The sequence below is a fragment of the Podarcis bocagei genome (genome assembly GCF_964188305.1).
Source record: "Podarcis bocagei genome assembly, chromosome: 9".
Lineage (NCBI taxonomy): Eukaryota > Metazoa > Chordata > Lepidosauria > Squamata > Lacertidae > Podarcis > Podarcis bocagei.
The window spans coordinates 22,281,557-22,306,528 of NC_138134.1; the positions used below are offsets into that span (position 1 = coordinate 22,281,557).

General features: G+C 40.1%; 1 protein-coding gene across 1 annotated transcript; it reads right to left on the bottom strand.

Moving 5' to 3' along the window:
• Positions 1 to 615: 615 nt before the first annotated feature.
• Positions 616 to 24,723, bottom strand: ZDHHC2 (zDHHC palmitoyltransferase 2). The gene is made up of 13 exons (XM_081208989.1): positions 24,392 to 24,723; positions 13,045 to 13,071; positions 9,638 to 9,732; positions 7,355 to 7,475; positions 6,287 to 6,356; positions 5,884 to 5,916; positions 4,675 to 4,795; positions 2,983 to 3,115; positions 2,762 to 2,888; positions 2,557 to 2,649; positions 1,706 to 1,818; positions 952 to 1,029; positions 616 to 775 (listed from the first exon to the last, which is right to left on the bottom strand). The coding sequence occupies exons 1-12, from the start codon at positions 24,591 to 24,593 to the stop codon at positions 989 to 991; spliced, it is 1,176 nt and encodes a 391-aa protein (XP_081065115.1). The 5' UTR covers positions 24,594 to 24,723; the 3' UTR covers positions 616 to 775; positions 952 to 988.
• Between the last annotated feature and the right edge of the window lie 249 nt (positions 24,724 to 24,972).

Consider the following 24,972-nt stretch of genomic DNA (forward strand, 5'->3'; position numbering starts at 1 on the left):
CACTAAACTTTGCTCCGATCATGTTTTACATGCACGTAAATTGAGGATGGAGTTCGTCTTCTGCTTCCCCTGTATGATTTAAGAGAAATTGTAGCCTAGCTAGAAGTAGGTGATTCATGTATAAAGTGTTTGTGTGTGGGGGGGGGGGGACTATTATATTAGCATCAAACAAAACCTTTCCTAAAACTTATCCAACCTATCTAACTGAGGTTAGTTTAAATTTAAAAGTATGACTAACCCAGCTGAAGGTAAGATTCAAAATATAGTCCAATCATTCTAGCCTACTAAGCTCCCCGAATCAATTGATAAAAGTTGAGAATATATTTGCATGGTTAAAGATAACTTGTATGTGGAAACCAGAGGCAAAACTTAAAAGATTCAAGAATTGCCATAAGAGCAGGTTCAGGTTATATGAAAATAGCTTACACTCACCTGGGTTTTAAAGCCAATGCAAAAATCCCCCTTTTAACCTAGTCCTTTAAAAAGGACTAGGTGTTGTCCTGTACGTCTTAAGGAAAGACTACCTGCTTTCCCAATGTGTAATCTTCAAGACATTCCTTTTGAATTTTAACAATAATTTGTGTTACCCAAAACATTCTTTTCATACATGTAAGAGATGGTAACGGGTCTTATATTTCAAGTGATGATACAGAGACAGCTAAATTAGTTCTTGAAATATCTTCTGGCACATCCACGCTGCAGTGGACTGGAACAGCTGGTCAATGGATGCTGATGTTGTCGAGGAATCCCTCATCCTCTCATCAACAATTCTTAGCTACAACAAAGCATTAAAGTACACCAGTATGAAAAACAAATGGTTCTGATGTAACGGCTATCATGTGTCCACAATCTAAATCACATGCAGATCATGAACTACAGAAGATTATAAAAGAGAAATTTATTGAATTATAAAGGTGTCAAGAAAGTTTATTTTTAAAAAGAACAACTTACTTTAAAGATCCAGAATTTCTCTCTTGTACTTGCATGACTAGGTTTCATTTTCCATCGTTAGTGCAGGATTGGTCATACCTTTGAAAAATAAAATGATGCTTTGATGCAGTGGTTCTTATTTTTTTTACCAGACAGTCTCAGCAGCAGAATTCCACATCCCTTCAACATACATCTGTTGCTGCTAGCCTTAATTTCTCTAAAATATATGATACTATGGGCAATGGATATTGTCTGCAGTGGAACAGATCTTGGCAAGGCTTTGACAAATATATAAGAATATTGTCCTTCAGATAGCCTACTTAAAACAGTTGCATGCATAACAGAAGTCAAAAATATTATAAATGCCTCTTGTGGAGTTTGGTCATCTGTATGAGGTCTCTATACTTAATGAATAGGTCTCAAAATCAGAAATCTGTGGTCCATGGAGCAGGTATGTGTAATAAATATACCAATGCCCAACTGATTCAGGGAACTTTTTTTAAAAGGACAAGCTGTGCTGCATTCTCATGCATGTTTATTTCAATAGAATATATTCCCCTTTTTGTTGCCAGACATCCCCTGCTTTTAATTCACTCACTGCCCAGAAAGTTGCAGGTTTCAAATTAGAGCTTAGGTATAAAGGAACTGCTCATATAGTATCTGCTTTGATATGTACGTAAATTTTATTTTGTTTTCAAACCGAACTGAAAGCTAGGCCTGCAAGCAAGTCACCCTGAAAACATCACAGCATAAAAAAGCCACAATAATCTCTTACCCGATTTGTTATTTTCAGTACTTGCACTGGTTTCTGTCCAAGACTGAGAGTCAGTAAGGAGATGACTTTGGGAGTCGCGTAATGGTTTAGCAGGAAAATGATGACTATTCTCACTGTTCAATGACAAAAATGTTGAAGGAGGAGCAAAAATATAGTTAGAAGACCGCCAGGTTAGGGTGAGGAATCTCATTACCAATGTTTTTATTTTTCCTATAAATATTCCAACTTGGGTGCTCTGTGTTTCCTGCTGCATTTGATGAATTCCAGTGCCTAAACAGGTTAGTCTAAATTGTTGATGCACGTGTGCTAGAGGGAGCAGTAGGAGATGCAAGCTAGAGGTTTGCAACTCCTCACTGAGATAGGATAACAGCCAGGTATTAGAGTGTTCATATGGTATGGTTGCCATGCTTTGTCACAATGCAGCATTCATGTGCTGCATGATGAGTACCATGTTTGTTTAATTGCAGTACTTATTTATCTTATAAATTTTATAACCTGCCCTGTTGCTGAAAATGTTCTCAAGAGTGGCTTACAAAAAACCAGCACAAAGATGGTCCCTGCCCTCAGGAACTGGAGAGAGTAACATTCTGTAAAAATATGGAGCATGTATGTCTATTTGTTTTTAAATGATCACATTGAAGAATGCTATCTACAGTCATTTCTGCATCTACAATCAAGAATTATGGATTGTACAAGGTCATTAATTATGTGTCTCAAATGCTACTTGTGAGGGTGCTTCTATGCCAATGTACACTTAAATGTTAATATGACTACTATCTAAGCAGCAGGCAAGAAACAAAAAACAACAACAAGGTAAGTGGAAACTTGACAAGGAATAAATATAGGCTTACTTTTTGTTTGAAGAACTATGTCCAGAAGGAGTAGAAGCCTGCTCAGGATCTTGGTTAACAAGGCAGGTAGGAAAGGAGCATCCATCACCTAGGCTGAAAAGTAAAATGAAACAACATTGTAAGTAGGCGAGCAGCATTAAAAACTCTTTCAACTTTCATTGTTGGTTTCAAAACATAACCGGTTTTCTCTCAATAAAACACCTACCTGGAAAACACTGGCAACAACCAATATTTTTTCTCATCCCCAAAGACTTGTCTTAGGTTTTTGTCAAATCCCAAGCTAAATCCATTCTTATCTGTTCCATGTCGAAAAACAGGTGCTCTGAATGCCTCTGGAAAGGGAAGAGATGTTTACATTCCTTAGCCCATTCAAAGCGGTGCGCACAGTTCACAGAATATGGACTGAATCAAATTATGAATCCTCACCTAATGTTGATTTATTTTTGGTCACTAACCAACAGTGATATCCAAAGAGAGATGATAAGCTGACAGAAAACATGGCTGCGGCAAAGAATAAAAACATAATATGGAACTTGGCTTGAGTATCAGGAAGACCATTCTATAAAGAGAGGAGGGGGGGGGGAATGTCAATGCTTTATACTGGAAATAAAAGAAAGGATCTTTTATCACCTATGTTGAACTTCTCTAACTGCTAAGGAAATTTTATTCAAGAATTACTGGGACACACCCAGATACATCACCCCTAATACTTGGGGAGAATGGTGGAAGATACAGTTGCGTACCTTGGAATTCGAACGGAACCTGTTCCGGAAGTCCATTTGACTTCCAAAGCGTGGCTTCTGATTGGCTGCAGGAAGCTCCTGCAGCCAATTGGAAGCCACGGAAGCCCTGTCAGGCATTTTCGGCTTCCAAAAGAACGTTCGAAAACCAGAACACTCACTTCCGGGTTTGCAATGTTAGGAAGCCAAAATGTTCGAGAACTAGGCTGTTTGAAAACCAAGGTACGACCGTATATTATAAATATTCTATGGGTACTAATGGATCACAGCCTCAGGAAGTAAGGTTAATTTTGTTAATAAGCACTGTTTCATTTTCATACTGTAACACAGTACTCATAATTACTATGCCTCAGTAATAATGCATTCTTTCCCTGTGTAACTTCTCATTTTCAGACAGGATTCCTGATATTCGACAACCATCGAATGGTAAATTCGAACGGTAGTTCAGCAGTGGCCTGAATATGATTCCAGAGTAAATCAGTTTTAGTTAAATTCCTTTGCTAAGTTAATTTGGACTAAAATAACAGTTAACATAGATTTCAGTGGAACCCAAGCGCAACTAAACAAAGTTTACAATGCTTACTTCTCTCAGCACTGAACCTGGCTGTGGCTCACCATTTTAACTCCCATACAATGCCACTGAGGCCCCAACATAGCATTGATCCAGAGTGATGCTACATTGGGGCAACAGAGGCATTATCAATGATTTAAAATGGCAGGTGTCCGAAGTTACACTTGCTAGTAGATTGGCTTTTTTCTTTTTGCTGCTGAGCCTGCCTGTCAGGTAAGCTAAAGGAAAGGGGCGGACAGAGAGTCACTGCCACCAAAGGCCCTATCAAACCTGGCATCAACCCTGAGTGGCTTTTAACAGTGAATGTAGGCCATATGCCATTTTAAAAAATGCTTTTGATCTTTGTCAGCTAGCATAAAAACAACGACAGGCTTTTCCTCCCCAAAGCATTAACAAGCTTATTACTCTTACACGGCTACCTACCTGTAACTAAGCTTATTACTCTTCTTCTCCCTTACCAAATCATAACCACTGACCGTGACTACAAAAACTGAGGTGGAACTCTTCTAAATTATTATTATTTTATTAAGATTATTTATTAAACTTGTATACTGCCCTATACCTGTAGATCTCAGGGTGGTTCACAACAGTCTAAAATGCAGTCTAAAAATAGATAATATATGAATATTAGTTAGCAGAACAATCCTATGCTTTTTCACTTGAAAATATTTCCCACTGTGTCCAGCTGGGTTTACTTTACTTACTGCCTAGTAATTGTGTTTAGGATTGTACCCTATATATAAGCAGTTAACATGTTTATGTTTACAGAGCTAAATATTTGAAACATGAAATACTTTTAAAACTTACTGTCCAGAATTTAATAAAATACTGTAAATCGGTTGCAACAATGAAAAGGCAGTATAACAGAGAATATGCCAAGAAAAGGAGGAAAAATTTGTAATTGGAAAATCCAACACAGTTGTTCACCCTAGGGAAAAAGAAGCTTGCATCACTGAAAATACACATATATAATTAATTAATTTTCATTTATATTTCTTCACAGGCCTCAAACTATGTATTTACCTCCCACCTTTCTGATCCATTATAATCAATGAAATTATCTAAAGCAGTAATGACTGGGTGCTGAGGAATATTGCAAACATAAAAATGTCTGTCCTCAAAGGGAACCACTTGCATACCAATGGCATCTGGGCTTTTTCAGATGTTCTCCCTGGGCTTTGCACAAGGAGCACATCATAGCTTCAGTAGACTCAAGCACTAAAATACATCCTTATTTCCCATGCATGAACTTCAAAAAATTGTTGAAAAGATTTACTTTTCTCTTGGCTTCCATGGTTGTTCTAGATGGAATTCCAATGCCAAAATCTGTGCACAATAGCACAATAGCCAATGTGTCTTCTAGATACTGTTGGACTACATATTCTGAGTTTTGCTGGCTAGGTTGATGGCAGTTAAAATGCAACACCATCAGGACACCACCCTGACCAGTTCTGGTTTACTGTATGTTACTATTTTACTAGAGATTAATGACACTCCTTTACTCTGGCATAAATTGCTATTTTGACAATTTGTTTTTTTTATTCCTGTTTTTTTAAAAAATAAAATTAAAATGATGATTAAAAATCTATTGTATCTAGATTTCTTTTGAAGAATGTGGTCCCATCCAGCAGGAGTTCTCACATAACCTTTTAATACTTGAAAAACTAACCATGCAAAACACAGGTGTCACTTTCCTCCTTCATAACAATTCCCTGCCATTTTGTGAAATGTTTCTATTTTCCTTAGCTGTAGACTATGTGGTACTCCTCTCCAAGATAGCACACACAAATACCTTGTTTAACAAAAATAAAAGCAAAAAACAGGTGATTCCATTCCAATAGTTATCACCGTTGCTGCAAGGCTACTACCCCAAAAATGCTGTGCTATTGCCACAAGATCTTGTCATGCCATTTCCTCAGATCTTATGAGTGAAACTTTTCACCCCTCAACATCAGGAAACAGTGTTTGTTTCCCATATTATCGAATCCAAAGTGATGAAGTAACATGGTTACTTACCAAGGGCAATGATGATCCATTTTCAAAATACATCTTTAAAAAGACAAACAACAATAATAGAATATAATCGGCAGCATCAAGCTTGTGGTGATAGCTAATAGTCTATGCCAAACGAAATGCCTCAAATATTAAGCATACAATTTTTTTCAACGAGTTATTCAGGTGTTATGTCCCAATGAGATCACCGGGCTATCCACACATGTAAATAATAGCAGAATTCCACACTGAGAGAATAAATAATCAAATTCTAATTTATAAAGAAATAATAACCATTAATAAAAGGGAAAAAAACTGTATTTAAGTATATATAATTTCTTCAGTAATCCATGCAGGTAATTTTCATTGCTCAACTCCTTCAGCAATAACAGAAATGCTACAAAGCCTTGCAGTATTTGTTCCTTACTTATCACAAACAGAGCAGTGATGACAACGGTCTGGTTTTACAAGTTGGCATCTGTCACAGTATCTGATTGCTGCAAAGACAGAAAAAGACTTCTGTTTAACATAAACGTTACTGTTCTGCTGGTCCCAGAAACTGATGCAGTAAGGGGGGGAAATGTTCTGCCAAGAAATTTATGTTTCTTTTTCATGTCTTAACTTGCTAACAATGTAATATTTCTACCCATAACAGGTGAAAAATATGAGCTGATTTAAGCCAGCAGTCCTAACCACCCTTAAAAAGTTCCACTGAATTAAATAGGACTTACTTCTAAGTAAACATGGTTAGGATTGCACTGCTACTCAGTATCCCAAAACTAATTTTGCACTCATGTAGTTTGAAAGATTACTGGCAATCATATCAACTGGCTGCTTGAAGGGGAACAGGACTAAATCCATACATACACTCCACGGCTCAGGCTTCCTCAAACTCGGCCCTCCAGATGTTTTGAGACTACAATTCCCATAATCCTTGACCACTGGTCCTGCTAGCTAGGGATCATGGGAGTTGTAGGCCAAAACATCTGGAGGGCCAAGTTTGAGGAAGCCTGCCATGGCTGGTCAGTGTTACCAACCAATTCTCAGGCTAGTTCCTACATCAGGCTGATGAGTGACACATACAATTCTCCAACTAGCTAGGGGGATGGATAAAAAGCCTGCTTCTGTGCTTGTAAGACCTCTAACTGGATTGAGGTTATCATGATTTACCCAAATGGTGTTTAAATGTATTTACCTTTATCTAGGCCTAGGAATGGGGAGCCTCTGGCCTGTGGGCCAAATCCAGCCCTTCAGGTCTCCACATTTGGCCTGTGAGCATGTTTTGGGCAAGCCACCCCCATCTGCCCCCAGGTAAAGGTGGGACGTGGTTGAAAGGGGCTTTGCAGGCACTCCTAATCTGTTTTAAGTTGATCATACAAAGCACAAGAGAAAGGGAGTTTTACAGGCATCTCTTCTAAGAGAATTCCCTCAGGAAGAACAATAATTTCCCAGTGAGTTTAGGAGTGGAAATGCTTCAATCTTTACAACTGTTTACCTCCAGACATAGTTCTTGTGTAGACGGGGAGGTCCTTGGCTGCTCTCCTCAGCACTTCCTGATGGATTTCACTTCTAGTTTCTCTGTCTAACAGTTCCTTATCTGCATAGGTCAGGTGGTACTAGAAAAAAGGGAAACTGAATTAGTAGCACAATGTTATAATAGATAAATGCTCTTATACATCTTGAATACATGGTTATGATGTGCCAGGTGATTTGCATGATGGCTCAGTTGGTTACACCATGGTGCTGATAAAGCCAAGGTTGCAGGTTCAATCCCCGTACAGGACAGCTGCATATTCCTGCATTGCAGGGGGTTGGACTACATGATCTTCAGGGTCCTACCAACTCTTCAATTCTATGCTTTATGTGTGCGCCTCCCAAAAACCAGGTGTAATCTGGAAACTATCATAAATTACTTCATGCTATTCATTTTGTTAATTTATTTGTGGGAAAAGGATGAGTGAAAAGACTGTTCTAAGGTAAATGGGGTTAGGATTGCAGCCTAGCTCTTTAAAAAAAATAAATTATTGATTTTCCAGTATCGTTCCAATAGCAGCCTCATTATAACAATACCAATTTTATCTAATTAATACAATTATTAATGCCAATTCTTCAAATGTTGAATTTTACAATTTAATTAAACTGGCCCCCTTGAATGCTACAGTTGATGAGTTCATTCTTCTACATCTTTTCTGCATTGCAAAATTTTAATAATTTCTATTACATTACATTCAAATAGAATAATCCCTTATATAACAGCTACAATCTTGTGATTTCTATTTGTGTTGATATAATAGATAATTTATAAAGTTTCAAGTGAGGAACTTTAGCTGTAATCCTTAATCTTTCTTTCATATGACAGTTTTTCCCATGATGTTTCCCCATCCATATATGGTGTTGTATCCTTCATTCCTGCAACTGTGGATGGTTCCCATCATGCTGTTATCTCAGAATTTCCAAAAGTCACTGCATTGTTTTGTCCCGTGATTCGGCTTCCAATAAACAAGCCGTCTTTGCCATTTTTCCAGCCTAGGAAGAATGGTCTGAATCCAGACTGCAGATAGTTAATCCAAAAACTTTTATTCCCGCTGCTGATAGACTCCTTTCCTCCCTGGCACTGATTTATGGCCAATTATCCTTATCTTGAACACATTCAGAAGACATCTTAAGGCAGTCCTGTTCAGGGAAGTTTTTAACGTGTGATATTTTACTGTATTTTTGGTTTTTATGGAAGCCGCCCAGAGTGGCTGGGGAGGCCCAGCCAGATGGGCGGGGTATAAATAATAAATTAATTATTATTATTATTATTATTATTATTATTATTATTATTATTATTATTATTCATTTGTGGATAATGGAGGTTAGGGAGGATTTTGCTCTATATTTTCAAAGCATAGCGTTTCTCCCCCCGCCCTTAGTTCCATTCTCTCACTCACACAGTTCCAATTTTGTTAAATTCCATATTATATTCCAATTTCTTCCAACCTCACTTGTGCAGATATTTTTAATAAAACTTGCAAAACTTTAATAAAACCCAGCGCCTTTGCCTGCCTTCGCATTCCATGGGGAAGCGAGTGCCAGACCGCCAGGCAAACTGTGGGCGAGAGCCTGGTTCCCCTTCCAACCGAAGAGGAATGCAGATAATGAAATTCCCTCATCATTATCTGATTATTTCAGTCTCTCTCTCTCTCTCTTTGTGTGTGTGTCGGGAGAGACTTCATTCCTGGCACACTGGAAACAGGAAGCCTGCAGCCTAACTTTCTCAATGCTCCATATTATTCACATCTCAACCCCAGATGTGACAGTTTGAAAAGTCAACCTTTTCAACCCTCAAATAGTCTCAATAGGAGACATAATTAAGTTATCATGTCCTATTGCTAAGCTTGAAAAAATTAAGACCAAGTGCTTCGGTTTTCTTTCCTCCTTCATTTGCAGTCCTTTTCTTTATGTGTCTTGGCTTTGGGATTGTAAGCTTGAAGGCAAGGACTGCCTTTTTTTCTTTTTGATGAAGAGCTGGGTAAAAATATTTCAAACAACAGACAGACAAACCAAAGTGCATGAAAGAACACTGTAGTATTAGTTGTGATTTTATTCACCCAGATGTAAAATGTTTGCAACTATCAATAATGACCATGTTTTGCTAACTGGTGGCCTTCAGGTGAATGGGATCTAGAGATAACGAATTCATACAAGGTGTTATTTATGCCTTAAAAAATGGGGATATTATACACCAGAAACAAAATTAACAAAGGTGTTTTTCTTACACCACACCATAACTTACTTCTTTGGAAGGATTCATTGGTGATGTAAAGATTGTTTTCCAGTAAGACCACACAAACATCGTGAAAAATAGATGGTAGGCAAGCAGGCACACCACTAAAACAAAGACATAAAATTAAGGCATTAAACAAATTACAGAAACTGCATAATAGTGTGAGAAATGTACAGACAACCAAGATGAAGCTAAACATTTCCAAGGGTCCACAGTAGGTAACAGTGCTATCAAGACATCAACACAACTATAAAATAAAATAAAGGTAATTAAAGAAGTTATGTAGCACTACCAGAAAATGTGCAGCCAGACTTGTAAGGTTTTCTAGGAAGAATTCTATGGGTGCAATTTAGCACTGTACTATTTTGATTATTTTGCCAGTGCAAGCATTTCTGCTTGCTTGATGAAATTATCTCCCATTCTCCTCCCCGCTTCCCAAGCCCACCAAGAAGATTTGGGGGAGGTGTGGAGGACACACAGGAGACAGCAACTATAATATGAGTAAAGTCATGCAAGGTTGGAAGCTACAGGAGGTACGAGAGGGAGGAAAGATGAGGTGTACTCGCAAGCAATTTAAGGTCCTCCGGTATCCTTCCTTAACCCATGGGAAATTTATCTGGCTGTTCTTGAAGAATGCAGCGTTGAGAGATGAACTTGTCTGTTGGCTATTTCTATTTATTTAATTAACTCACTGATTCAACTGATAAGTTCCCATCACCATAGAGGGCGCCCACTGCTGTGGACACTTAAAATAATTAAAACGAACACAGTGATATTACAGTCATTACTAATCGATAAAATCTAATAGAAGTCATAAAACATAATGTAAGACCAGTTACAGTTTAAATCAGGCTGACTGCAAAGCCATGAACAAGTCCCATTAGTTCTGCATCTGAAGCCTGATGGAATCAGTTAAAATAATTCCTTCCCAATGACTGACATTACTGGCTCAGTGAAGGGTCCAGTGCAGGATTCCAAGATTAAGGTTCTGAGCGGCTGATTTTCAGCAATGGTTGAGTGAATATCACTTTGCAATGAGGACAGATATAATATATGGAACTAGACCTCATAGCAGATTCTCCAGCAGTAGTGTGAGCTTGGATTCCTCCCAGGTTTGCAACTGAAATGATGTGCACACCAGCAAAATGAACCCTGGTATTGCCCCTCCCGCATGCTTCAGATTGGTTCTCCACATTTTTTGTTTGTTTTTATAAGTGCCTCATGATCATTCACACAGTGATGCATTCATTCATCAACTTATTAGTTTCCTTTCTGAAAAGGAAACTTCTATAAACTGCCAAACTGCTCCAGGGATAGGAGGGGGGAGGTTTTTTGGGAAGTGAGGACTTATCCAGATTGGCAACGCTGATCTAAGAATATGATGAACCTCTTCACTCTAATAACTATTTACAGTGGTACCTCGATTTTCAAATGTCTCGGAAGTAGAACGTTTCGGTTTTCGAATGCCAAAAACCCGGAAGTAACTGCTTCAGTTTTCAAATGCTTTTTGGAAGTTGAACATGCCACATGGCTTATGTATTGAGTTTTCCGTAAGTAAATGCTTCAGTTTTCGAATGTTTTGGAAGTCGAATGGTCTTCTGGAGCAGATTACATTCGAAAACCAAGGTACCAGTGTATTTATTTAAATAAGAATATTTATTTATTTAATAAGAATATCCAGCCTTTCCAAGGCTCATGCCTCACTCAAGGCAGCTTACATAAATACACAATAAAACATATTAATAAAATACAGATATGACAGGCACGACAAATAACTGGTAGTCTTCAACACAGACTCTTATCCAAAGTGCTGCAGTGAAAGCTTGCTGGAATGGAAAGGTCTTCAACAAATGATGAAATTGTCCAGGGAGGGAGGCATTCAAACCTAAAAGGACAAGGTGTTTCAAGATCTAGGTGTGGCCACATCAAAGGCCCTCTCTTGGGTGCCTACCATCCATGTTTCTTCTATAAGTAGGATACAGAGAAGGTTCTCCCCACTAGATCTTAGGCAGGAGGCAAGCTAGTCTGGAAAGAGGCAGTCCTTTAGTCAACCTGCACCTAAACCATTTAGGACTTTATAGGTGAATGCCAAAGCTTTCAACAATATTCTTCCCCATCCAAAACAGGCTGAATCCCTATTCCAGAATCAGTCTATCTTCTGACCAGGAGCACTTGTGTCTTGTTTGGATTAAATATCATTTTTTTAATTCTCATCTTGTGCATTGCTGCCTCAAATCACCAGTTTGGAACATAAACAACTTCCTTAGTGTTGAACAGTAGAAACAGAGCTGTGTGTCATCTGCAGTGACCAACCAACCATAATTGCTTCACACCATAGTTTGCTTTCCCCCAAAATGGGGAATTTTTTTATTCCTTTACAGTGGTGCCCCGCAAGACGAAATTAATTCGTTCCGCAATTTTTGTCGTCTAGCGAATTTTTCGTCTTGCGAAGCACGAAATCCCATAGGAATGCATTGAAAATCAATTAATGCGTTCCTATGGTCAAAAAAAGTCGAAACAAAGCCAAATTTGGTACAACAACAGTTTATTAACTGCTCTTTAAAGTCACACATACTGTAAAGAGCAGTTCAAAAATTGAAGGGAAAATAAATTAACTTTATAAACAAAACATGTCTTTGTTTTTAGACAAAGGAAACAAAGCCGCGAGACGTTTTCGTCTTGCGAAGCAAGCCCATAGGGAAATTTCGTCTTGCGAGGCAAATCGAAAACGGAAAAACCTTTCGTCTAGCGAGTTTTTTGTCTTGCGAGGCATTCGTCTTGCGAGGTACCACTGTATCCCCAAATGGGGGGAAAAAATAAAGAAGCCGCACACATTTCCCACATTTACTATAAAGCAGCAGTTTCTGCCACTTCAGACTTTGCGGAAGGGGAGGCACACTCTTAAATATGCCCCCATGCAAACAGTAATCAGGATATCAAGAAAAGGAGTAATAAAATGCAGACTAGGAATCTAACAAAACTCTATTTTATCCTTCTTTACTTGCATTGATATTGAACTTGATTATTGAGTAACTTACACAAGCTGATTCAAAATCATATCTCCATAAGCATTCCTTCTCTCCCTCTCCCTCTCTCCTTGCCTTATATTCTATATCCATTTTAGATGACTACCAGATACTGCTTTTTCCTTTTTTTTCACTACTACTACTGCACAGAAAAAGATTTTTTCCTGGCTTGTCAGTAATTCTTCTATTGGCAGATCCTGAATTCAAAACTGCTCATCTGGTATACGTTAAATAAAAATAATTACATGCATAAATATAGGAATCAAAATGCAGAGTGTAAATCACAAAATGTGTAGTAAAACCTTGCTAAAGGTAAGTGAACTCTATATAAACTGTTTTTTTGTGATATTGTAAGAAAAGCAAAACATAAATGTCATAATAAATAGTTACCTTTTTCTCCAATATTTGTCATGGTTACTGCAAGAGAGACAGAAAGAAACAAAGTGAAAAATTTAGGTGCCATTATTTGAGCACAAACAAGACATTCCCCTCTTCTTGAGACAATGTGTACATTTGTTAGTTAATATAAATATTTTACTTTGTAAACTGCTGTGATCAATTAAACATCCATTCCAAAACCAACCAACCAACCAACCAACCAACCAACCAACCAACCCTGAGATTATATCCTAGCGGTTACAATATTTATAAGTAAATAAAGGGGGAACATTCAGGGGCCGATATTATCTCTTGAAAAGATGATTAGATCCTTGAGTAGGTGAACAGCCACAACTGCATTTAAAGGAGAAGTACTCTTCTCAACGCCAGAAGTGCCTGGCGTGCTCTGGTCCATGGGGTTGCGAAGAGTCGGACACGACTAAACAACTAAACAACAACTCTTCTCAACAAGTTCTAGTGTGGAAGAGGATACAGGAGTTTCAACTTGAGATAGCCAGTGGAAAGTATTAAGATAGACAACACTCTTAAAGTGCTAGTCTGCAGAGATATGCCCCCCAAAGGGGTTGAGAGTGGTGGTGGAGGGAGAGGGGCTCCTGGCTCCCAGGGTCTTGATGCCCTTTTCTCACAGCTAGGGGATTGAAACTGAAATTTCCCATTATTGTTAGCTATAAGGTTAAAATGGGATCACCAATTGGATGATCACTAACAATTTATCTACAAATGGTATTAATATATATTGAAATAGAGTGATACACAACCATGACTTATTGGTAGTTTTCTCCCCCAGGCATCAATTTTATTTCATTTATTTCTAAAGGTATACAGCCTTAACACTTCATGATCAAAACTGCATTGGTGGTAAAATAATTAAATGTGGGTTATGTAATTCAATTTTAGGTTTTACTAATTATAGTATTTTGAGATACAAACACTACATTGGGCAGCAGCAGAGGGAAAGATGGAAAGCAGATCTCACCCCACCCAATTCTGAGACCAGCTCTGTTTGGCTCCTGCTCTTCTTCAACTACTTCCATTCAAGTTTGTTAGGATCCAAACTCAGTAACTTCAAAACTGGTACCTGAATTTACCTGTTCTTCTTCTCTCCCCATCCCTTTTGATACACAACATTATGTTTTACAATGTAAGCCTGTGGGCAGGGACTGTCATTTGTTTTTGATATTATGTAAGTTGCTTTGGGAGTTTTGGGGCCTAAGAGTGGGAGAAAAATGCTTCTGAATAAAGAAACAAACAAGTCAAATATGACTGAGTGGCACCTTGAGGTCCTTTGTTCAACATCTTCTACTGAGTAAATTGAGTATGCTTACAATGTATGTGGACGCACATGCATTTGAGGTTCAACTGATTTCAGCTGGAAATATTTAAGCATGTGCTTAACTTTTTCATTCAACTCAGTGATGCTTCAAAGTGCTTATGCTTCATGTCTATATTTAGCTAAGTACCAGACGTTGCTGAATATTAATTATACTTGTCACAGTAAAATTATGTGAGAAATATTTCAATTAAAAAACTTTCAATGTATTGCCTAACTGTCACATCATCTTTTTTCAAGAACTTTTCCTTTAAAAATTTACACACAAGACTCAACCAATATTTTTATGTGCCACAAAGAGAAAAGCTATCTAGTGAGCTGGTCTGCCTAATGGATAAAGAAAGACCCACACTGAAGATATTTGCTTCAAATATCATTAATGTCATGGATTTGAGTGTGGTCTTGGCCAAGTCACATTCTCTTAGGCTATATTCCTTTTGGGCATATGGAAATAAGTGGCCTATTTTACATGCTTGTTCAAACAGAAAATGTAATAGATTAAAACCACTTGGAAAAAATTAAGAAATGATATAGGAATTATCATTACAATTTTAACCTCCGGGTCCTTGTCATTTGTGGGTTGTTGTTTTTTGTAATCACATCACTTTCTGCATAGAGTACATCCAAAATGTTCTCCTTGTTTTGTGTTATGTCTAATACACCATACTTTTTCACTGTTCTGTTTGAGACATACTGGTTTGTTTCTGTTTAATCTCTAATACACTGCCCAGAGAGGAAGGCAGGATATAGCCCATATACTACATAGTTATGACTAAGTTCTATTGAAACCAATGAAACAAGTTAGTCAAGCCACAACTAACTTCACTTATGGAATTCAAACAGGGCTGACTGCTCCCAGCCACCATGGCCATATATAACACCAGTTTTCCTGGGCAAAAGAAGTAGACAAATGGCTGTATATGCATTTGGCATTTTGTTGGGGCTGTGGTATAGCTAACATGGTGCCCATGAATGCAGCTGAGCACCATGCTGACCTCCCAGGGTGCCCGTAAGGCCCCTAAGCTCTCCACCTTTTTCTTCTCCCTTCAGAAGAGGGAAGGAAGCAATCACCACCTTAAAAAGAACACCGAGATGACCAGGGGATCATCACTCTTTACCACATCCTGCCTCTATGAACTTTTTCTGGATGAGATAAGGACCAAAAACAGGCAAGTAAGAAGGTCAAGTATGAAGACATAGTTTTTTGTTTGTTACAGCAGTGACCAACACAATACATCTGGAGGGAGTGCAAGTAAAATGATCCAAATAAGAAGGGAAGTAGCAGAGTGTGTTTCTATGTGATTTGTCCTTGAGGCATGTGTATGTGTTTGTTTGTGTGATTCTCTTTATCCTATGTGGAGGAAGAAGAGAGTTTGCCTTCTGTGAAATGGGTGTTTTTGCAATTGGTCGTCATTGACAGTCATTTTGTGAATGGGTATTCCTATGGTTCTCATTTTGTGACAGCATTCATGACACTTTCTCAAGATTTTAGATGTACTCATGGACGCACACACAAAAAAGATTGACATTTTTATGTGAGGGATAAAAGCTGCTAGGAGTAAAGTGAAAGGTAAAGGACCCCTGGATGATTAAGTCCAGTCAAACGAGACTATGGAGTGTGGCACTTATCTCACTTTTCAGGCCGAGGGAGCTGGAGTTTGTCCACAGAAAGATTTCCGGGTCATGTGGTCAGCATGACTAAACCGCTTCTGGTCCACGGAAGACTGTGAAGAATGCCAGAGCACACAAACACCATTTACCTTCCTGTCACAGTGGTATCTATTTATCTATTTGTGCTGGTATGAGTTTGAACTGCTAGGCTGGCAGAAGTTGCTGAGAGTAGGGTATAATGTGGAGTTAGAAGAAGGAGGAGGTGAGAAGAGTTAACAAATCTCCCACTTAGTTGTTTCTCCAGATTTAATTGTGGGTAAGCATGGGAGAGTCATACACAGTTGCATACAAATTCCAGTTTGGCTCGAAGATACTATCTACCGTATTTTTTGCTCCATAACACTCACTTTTTTCCTCCTAGAAAGTAAGGGGAAATGTCTGTGCGTGTTATGGAGGGAATGCCTACGGGTGGCGGGGGGGATCTGCTGCAGTCATGAGCAGAGGATCCATGGTTCCCCTTCCTTCCCTCCTCCGTGGCTCGCTTTGCTCGCTTTGAAACAGCAAAGCGGGAGAAGAGCCACTGAGTGGAGAGAAGAGAGGGACAGAGAGCCTGGTTACAAAGCACGGATCCACATAGATCCTCAGGATTTTTGCACTGGGTCACCCCAAATTCACCATCAGATCACATAGCATGTCCATGGCTACAGCTTGCACCAAAAAAATCACGCACCCACTGTTGCCTGGGGCCGCAGTGGTGCAAAAACGTGGTTACAAAGCATGGATCCACATGGATCCTCAGGACTTTTGCATTGGGCTATCCCAAACTCACTGTCAGATCACATGTCTGTGGCCACAGCATGAACCACAAAAATCATACATCCACTGTTTCGTTTAGAATATTTTTTTTCTTCTTTTCCTCCTCTAAAAACTATGTGCGTGTTATGGTTGGGTGCGTGTTATAGAGCGAAAAATAGGGTATATCCCTGCTTCTGGATTAACAGGAAAAGTCCTCTGCTGTTCCCAGAGGTCAGGTCATAATTATTCTTCATTTGTGTGTCTTTTTGCTGAATACCAGTTTGAAAATACAAGTTTTAAAACTGAATACGTGTTTTAAAAAATTATGTTCTTTAAAATTATTTCAACATTCCTGGCCAGAAGCCTACAGTCTTCCCCCTTGAAGTAAGGTTATAGAATCAGTGGCTGCATTGCAGGTACATGCAATGCAAGTACAAATTATGTGTCAGAGGCAGTTCCTCACAAGCAGTTCCAGTGCAGCTCCTTACGAGTATGGTTTGCAAAAATATTAAGATAGAGTGATAAAAATTCAGAGGGGGTGGTTTGGCTGTGCTAATCCATTACAGCAAATACAACAGCAGCATTTTGTAACACCTTAAATGCTAACAGATTCATTGTAGCATATGTTTCTCATTGAACACTTCTACTACAATAAATCTGTTAGCATTTGAGGTACTACATGGCTCTTTTTCAGTATTGGAATATGAAAAGGTGAAGAAGAAGAGAGGGTGAAAAAAACAGTTTCTTTAACCTTATAGCTACAGCAAATACAGCTGATGACCATTTCACACGGAGATTCTGTTCCCGGCCCCCACATGCATCAGCAGAGTGCATGTAAGCACACCCCACCTGTTATGCCCCTGTTCCACCCATTTTTTGATGTTTTTTGTGACATTTTCGGTCACTTCCTGGTGTGCACTATGTGTGCATAAGCAATTTTGAGATACAGTGGTGCGCCGCAAGACGAATGCCTCGCAAGACGAAAAACCCACTAGACGAAAGGGTTTTCAGTTTTTCAATGCGCTTCGCAAGATGAATTTCCCTATGGGCTTGCTCCGCAAGACGAAAACATCTTGCGAGTCTTGCGATTTTTTTCGCTCCCCCCCTTTTTCTAAGCCGCTAAGCCGCTAATAGCCTTTTAGCCGCTAAGCCTTTAATAGCCGCTAAACCGCTAATAGTGCTAATCCGCTAATAGGGTTGCCTCGCAAGACGAAAAAACCGCTAGACGAAGAGACTTGCGGAACGGATTATTTTTGTCTTGCGAGGCACCACTGTACACATTAACTAGTCATTGTACTGGCAAGTCTCCAGTAGCAATTAGAGAGATCTAATACATAGAGTGGAACCTTGGTTCTTGAATCTAATCCGTTCCAAAAGTCCAATCGACTCCCAAAACCGTTTGAAAACCATGGCGTGGCTTCCAACTGGCTATAAGAGCTTCCTGCACTCAAGCGGAAGCCGCATCAGACGTTTGGCTTCAGAAGAACGTTCAAAAACTGGAACACTTTACTTCCGGGTTTTCGGTGTTCGGGAGCTGATTTGTTCGTCAACCAGGCTGTTCAAGAACCAAGGTATGACTGTATTTCTATATTTTATTTAAACGATTTAAATAAGGACACCCATTGTAAATCATAATGGTTTTTGACTGCTTTGGATGAAGGCAACTTGAGCATTAATGCCATTTCTAATACACAACTTGCAAAATCCCAGTCGATTTGTCTTTCAGCATGTGCTAAATGTGGTGCTGATAGTTAAGAACACATTGAACTCGCATATAGTGTTAATTATGTATCTATGAGGCAGTAGAGACTATTTTGGTAACAGCTGCATAGAATGCAATAACAATCCTGCTGGATAAGACCAAATATCCATCTACTCCATTATTTTGTTTCCATCAGACAAACCAAATGCTTATTGGAAGCCCCCACACAGAGTATAACAGCAATAGCCCTGTCCCACTGTCTCCCAGGTTTTCAGATGCTGCCTCTGAATATGGAGGTTCCATTTAGCCTTCACAGCTAATAACTGCAGACAAATCTATCCTCCATAAATGTCAGATTTTTTTTAAAGACCTTCTAAGCCAGTGGCCAGCACTACATCTTATAGTCTAAACCATTGAGCCTCTTGACTTGCTGATCGTAAGGTCGGAGGTTCAAATCCGCACAATGGGGTAAGCTCCCATTGCTTTGTCCCAGCTCCTGCCAGCCTAGCAGTTCGAAGGCATACCAGCACGAGTAGATAAATAGGTACTGCTGTGGTGGGAAGGTAAACAACATTTCTGTGCGCTGTGGCACTCGGCACAGTGTTCCGTGCACCATTGCTTAGACTTCTAGGTTGTTCATATTAACTCACAGTACAATCCTATGAATCCTTACTCAGAATTAGGTCCTACTGAATGCAAGATGGCTCTCTCTCAGGTATGTATTTACAGGATTGCAGCACCAGAAGAATAGCAGGTTGAATGGTAATTGCCACCTTCAGAAAACCATCAAGGGCAGGGGTGGGGGAGAACAAGGTTCCATAACAATGACACCATAACTTCTAAAGCAGTTACAAAACAAAGTGATGCACGATAAAATGAAGCACAGTACTGTCTGCAGGCTTATCTAATCGACAAAAATATGAGAGATATGAGAATGACACAACAGGAAATGAAATGAAGGAAAATTAACGAGTAGAAACTGGGAGAACAAGCATGTATTTAAACATTGTTTCAAAACCAAAACTGATGGAAATGTTCTAGTATCAGGAGGCAGGGCATTTCAGAGACAGGGAACAAGAGAATAAGGACACAAACAACACAGCACACTAGTTTTGTGGCTTGAAAAGTATTACAAGAAAATAAAGAACAAAGAGGAGGATAGAACTCTTTGTCTTTAGCTATAGAATATCTGTCAAGAAAATTAAAGATAATAACAACAAAAAACCCACCCCAGGAATCAACTTGAGAATGGCAGCACAAATCCCATGTACTCTGATGATACTGTAATGTGATTAACTGATCAAGGTAGATAATGTTAAATTAGAAACATTAAACAATACAATGAAATATTACGGTATAAATCAAATCAAATAAAAAATGTGTTAATATAGGGCAGGGGTCACCAACTATTTTGGTCCAGTGGTCACAATTATAATGTTGAGAGTGTACTGTGGGCCCTAGTCATAAAATAGCTGCAAAGGGGGCATGGTATGACAAAACATGGGGGGCAAACCATAAATCGTAGGCAAAACTTTCTCTACAATTGAATTTCCATACTATAAAAGGATTAATCTGTTGAATTTCTGCCTATCATACAGCTGTTAAAGGCATAATAAGCCTGTCCTTCCCCATGCCAACCAAAGCCTAGGCTGTCACATTAAACACAAAGACATTTACCTCTGAATAAACATATGCACCACCGTACTGTAAGTAAACTATACAGTGAATTCTTAATGAGTGCTTGATCTTTAGCTCCTGCACAGGAGACAATCCTAGGTCTATCTGCAAAGTTTTCACATTTGCCTTTTGTGGGAAGGGGAATTATTTAATATCCACCCACATGTATTGTGCTGTAGCATTTGCAAAAAATAATTTCTGGGAGTTATCTGATCTCAGACAAACCCACCACAAGAAAGATGCATCTTAGTTGCTAGGGAAAAAGGAAGGGCAAACTACAGAGATTCCAAGGACCATGGGGAGGGAAAAACAACAGCTTTTTGGGACCTCATGGATTCCTACTGCCTGGTATCTGTCACAGCTCTGAATTCACCTATTGGATAAAATCACTGACAGGTGTGATCAGTCAGTCTGGCTCATTTCACAAAGATCACTTAAAAGGGTACCTGTGCATTTTGCTTCACAACTTTCTTCCTATAGGGGCTTAAAAAAAAAATATGAAAGCAGAGTCTGCAGCCCCTGCCCAGGGATGCCACTGAAGGCGATCATGGGTGCCATGGCACCAGGGGGTGCCAGTTTGCTGGCTCCGTTTAGAAGGTTGGACTAGGGAAATTCAAATACCCAATCAGTCATTAAGCTCACTGGGTAACTTTGGGTCAGTCACTATAATCTAACCAACAGGGTTAGGATAAAATGTGTGTGTGGAGCATGTCTACCACCCTGAGTTCCTTGAAGGAATGGTAGGATATAAATGAAGTAAGTAAATAAATAAATAAATGCTTGGTAACTTCTTGGGGCACCCAGTTAAAGATACAGAAAGTATTTAGGGCTGGGGGAGATACAAAATCTTAAAACTACTGCACACAACATCAAAAATCAAAATGGTATGCTAAACATCTGATCCTGTGTGTGATTATGATTTGATCACAAGCCATCAATGTGTACAGTAATCTCTGATAAGGCAATGATTGTCCAAATGGTCATGAGAATCTGCGCTATCTTTCCCAAAGATTAAGGACACAATGTTTAGGGTGAAAGCTAATAGGTGAGGAAGAATTAAATTTCATATTGAAATCTAATATTCCTAGTCCAATCGCTTTATTTATAACCACAATGGATACATTCCTGCTAACGTTATGCATGCACTAACTTTCCCACCGAAACAAAAAGGACTTAAAAGTGCTTTCCTTCAGCTAATTTGTGTCTTTAAACAAAGTCTAGATTTTGAAGACAAAAATGTTTATAATTAACCATTTTTTACGGGAAATATACAACTGTCACAGGGGAGAAGCCTATCAATGGTTATTAACCATTCTTCAGGATTCTACAACTTATCACTGGGTCTGAGAGTCAATAATTGTTTCTAGCAGCTATTGAGCTTCCTCATTCTCACTAAATATTCCACAAAGATAAATTAAGAGCATCTCTTTTGTACTCACTGCCTGACCAGGAGCCTTGCAAAAGAGTCAGAGCAAGTGGTGTGTGCTTATGTTTATAGCAACCCCTGTCTTCCAAGCTATGGCAATCCTGCTGTGTCTCAGAACAGAATACAGTCTGGTACTTTTTGAAAGCAGGACTCTCTCACACATTATATGCTGGAAGCTTTTTAAAAAACTGAATCCATATGATGGAGTACACTAAAAGATTTTCCTGTTATTTGTTAGATTTAAGTGTACGGTCACCACTGGCCCAGATAGCTAACTGGAACCTCCATGTTCAAAGGCAATATACCACTGAATATCAGGTGTTAGAGACAAACAATCTGTTGTTCTCTCCCATAGTGCATTGCTGCCTGTTATGCAAATAGATGGGGGAAATCACATCAATAAACGAGAGATGCATTGGGTCAGGCTGTGGCTCAAAACTAGGTCATGCAACTCTACCCTTTTCTTGTTCATTTCTTTACATTGTTCAGAGGAGGGAAAAGATTGGGGGAGGAGAGAAAAAGTAGAAGACAGAGGAAGAATGAAAGAGAAAAGGAAAAATTGGCATATGTACTAAAACTGACAACTGCATCCTGCATTGGCCCCAGGTTTGAGAAGCTGAAGACTACTAGTATGATATACACTAAAACAGTGATGCTATCTACCTTAGACTTTATGTAGAACACTTCTTTAAAAAGTTGGCCACTACTTATGTAGGCAGTCTTAAACATGGGATGTCAGCTTTTAAAGCATTTGCTGTATGTTTAAGAAAGAAAGTTACTACAACCACCGAAGATCAACAAAAAAATCTACTAAATAACAGCAGCTAGCCTTTAGCACACTTAACATTATTTTACAGTTCTGAAACTGAAACATGGAAGACATTTTATTTCATGTTATAGATGTACAATTATAACCTTGTCCACAATAAAGTATAAAGTGCATTTTTGTCTCTAGCACAAATTTATTCACAATAGCGGAAAACAGAATTAAACAGTCATATTTTGATCCAAATCCTCAAAGCACATTTGTGTGTGTGTGTGTGGAGAAAGTAAAGCATACAGAAAAGATGGCAATGGTGTACAGTTTTAATTCCCAGAAATTCATATTGTAGTTGTACTCTGTGTGGGAGGTACACTGCTGTTAGTTGTTTACTATCTTGCAGATAAGCATCACCACCGCAATAGTAAACCAGCATGCACAATATTTTTTTAGTGCATGACTGGGACCTAGCTTAGCACATGCTAGCATTTAATTAACCCAGGAGGCACCATTTACAAAAGGCAGAGTATCTCTCAAGAGACCTTCCTTTTTATTCTTAGCAGATTAAGGAAAAGGCCAAGACTACTAAAATCACACTCCAATTAATCCCTAGATCTCTTTTTAACACCAGAACCATACAAAAATAATGTTGGGGTAGGAGATGAAGGAAGATTTACTATTCTCTATACGTACAGTGCCTGCCAAGTAGGTTATATTTTGTATCTGCTCATTTCTAATAAGCAATGTGTGTTGGGCTAGAGTAAATATACACATTAAACAGAAATACCCACAGTTATAAAATCAGACACAGAAGGGTCCCAACCATTTGGCTCTTAGACAATGAGCACCTGCTAAACGTCACAATTTAACTGTATGCCTATCCTTAGAGAACCCAAGGCACTCTGAGTGTGAGTGTGTGTACATGTGTGTCCCCCCCCAAGTCTATCCTCCTTAACACATGGGATTGTGAAGAGAAAGATCCTACCAGGCAATGCTAAGCATGTAAACAACAACCTGCGGTAGGAGCAGCAGTGGATTAGCTGCTGCTGTCACCACTCCCAAGGCAGGGCAAAAAGCAGGATGTTTTGTTCACCATGAAAACATTCCAGACCTACATATGCAAGATCACAGTGGTGTTACTCTGCATTACATAACCCAGAGCACCAAATAAATCAGTCCTGGAACTGCAGTCATGTACACAGATTAGACACACCATGCAGGAAAAAGCCCAACCAGGAAGCTTGCCTTTCTATCATGATTAAGAGCAGCACCAAATCACTATTCTTGATTTTTAAGTGTTCAAAAAGAAAGAAAGAAAAATATAAGGGGGAAAAAGTTTTTTTTTGGGGGGGGGAAATATTGGGTGAAAACAAAAGCCCAACTCCCTGTCAGCTACAAACGAGGATGTTTCCCAACCCGCAGTGCCCACTTCCTCCCCCTGTGGAAGGTATCAGCTGAGTGTCAGCGGCCGGTTTGCCTTAGGAGAGTCCGCTCTGGGGCAATCGATTGTTTATGCTGAGCGAGCGCGCGACAGTCTCTCTCTCTCTCTGAGTGAACGAGCGCGTGTGTGCACGCGTGTTTACACACACACACGGGTCTACTGAAAGCGCAACCAGTGTTAATAGTGTTTTACCTCAACAAACAACAATTTAAACACACACACACACACACACACACACACACACTCCAGCACGCCCCTAAGGAGTCAAGTTCAAATTCTGACGCGCGCGTTGTTATCGAGGGACGGAGGAGGGCGTAAGGCAAGCAGGAGGGATAAAATAAAAAGGTCCCCCCTCATGCTGCCCCCGACGCAGCTTAAGGCTTGAGGTCGAAGAAGAAGACAAGGGTAAAAGGCTCGCCGGGAGAGGAGTCGGGGCCAATATCCGAACCGCGCCCGCGCCCCATTTGTTAGGCGAGCTTTGGCCAGAGGTGCCTCTGGAGAAACTCTCTTCTCCCCCGCGCCCCGCCATATATATAGAATAAATATATTATCTCCGTCCATTCCTCTCCCCCCCCCCCCCGCCTCCAGGGACTCACTCAAGCAGAGCTGGCCGACGTACGCGTAGTAGGACCAGGCGACGATGCTCCCGATGAAGAGAACCGGCACCCAGTAAATGAGCCACTGGCATCTTCTCCTCACGCCTCCCGCTCGAGAGCGGCTGCTGCTGCTGCTGCGGGACAGCGAGATGCTCGACGAAGCCGCCGGCCCTGCCGGCGCCGCCATCTTCCCGCACCCCATTCTCCCGCCCGCTCCGCGCTCGGCCTCTTCAGCTGCTCGGTGGTCCGTCGGGGGAGCCCGGGGCCCTCGACGCACATCCCCGCCGGCGGAGGCGGCGACGGAGGCGACGCCTGCGCGGTCCCAGGGCTTTCTTCCCCCCTGTTCCCGCCTGGCCGCCCGCTGTGCCGCCCTCTCCGGGCGGAGCGGCGTGAGGCGGCGGCGGCGGCCGCTCCTCCCCTCAGCCGCCTCCCGCCTCCCCCCGCCCCGCGAGCGTCGTCCTTCCTTCCCGCCAGTCACAGGCTAGCTAGGAAGCCGCCTCAGCCAGTTTTTTTTTCTTCACACACACACGCAAAAAACCCAGTACTTTATGTAGGCACACACACATATATAATTGATTCCG

What these genes read in the sequence shown, in the direction of transcription:
- ZDHHC2 (XM_081208989.1), bottom strand. Translation starts at nt 24,593, where the DNA reads ATGGGGTGCGGGAAGATGGCGGCGCCGGCAGGGCCGGCGGCTTCGTCG. An exon ending in CACTGCTCTGTTTGTGATAA is followed by an intron (nt 5,917 to 6,286) that starts GTAAGGAACAAA and finishes GTCTTTTTAAAG; the next exon opens with ATGTATTTTGAAAATGGATC. An exon ending in CAAAAATAAATCAACATTAG is followed by an intron (nt 2,889 to 2,982) that starts GTGAGGATTCAT and finishes TTCCCTTTCCAG; the next exon opens with AGGCATTCAGAGCACCTGTT.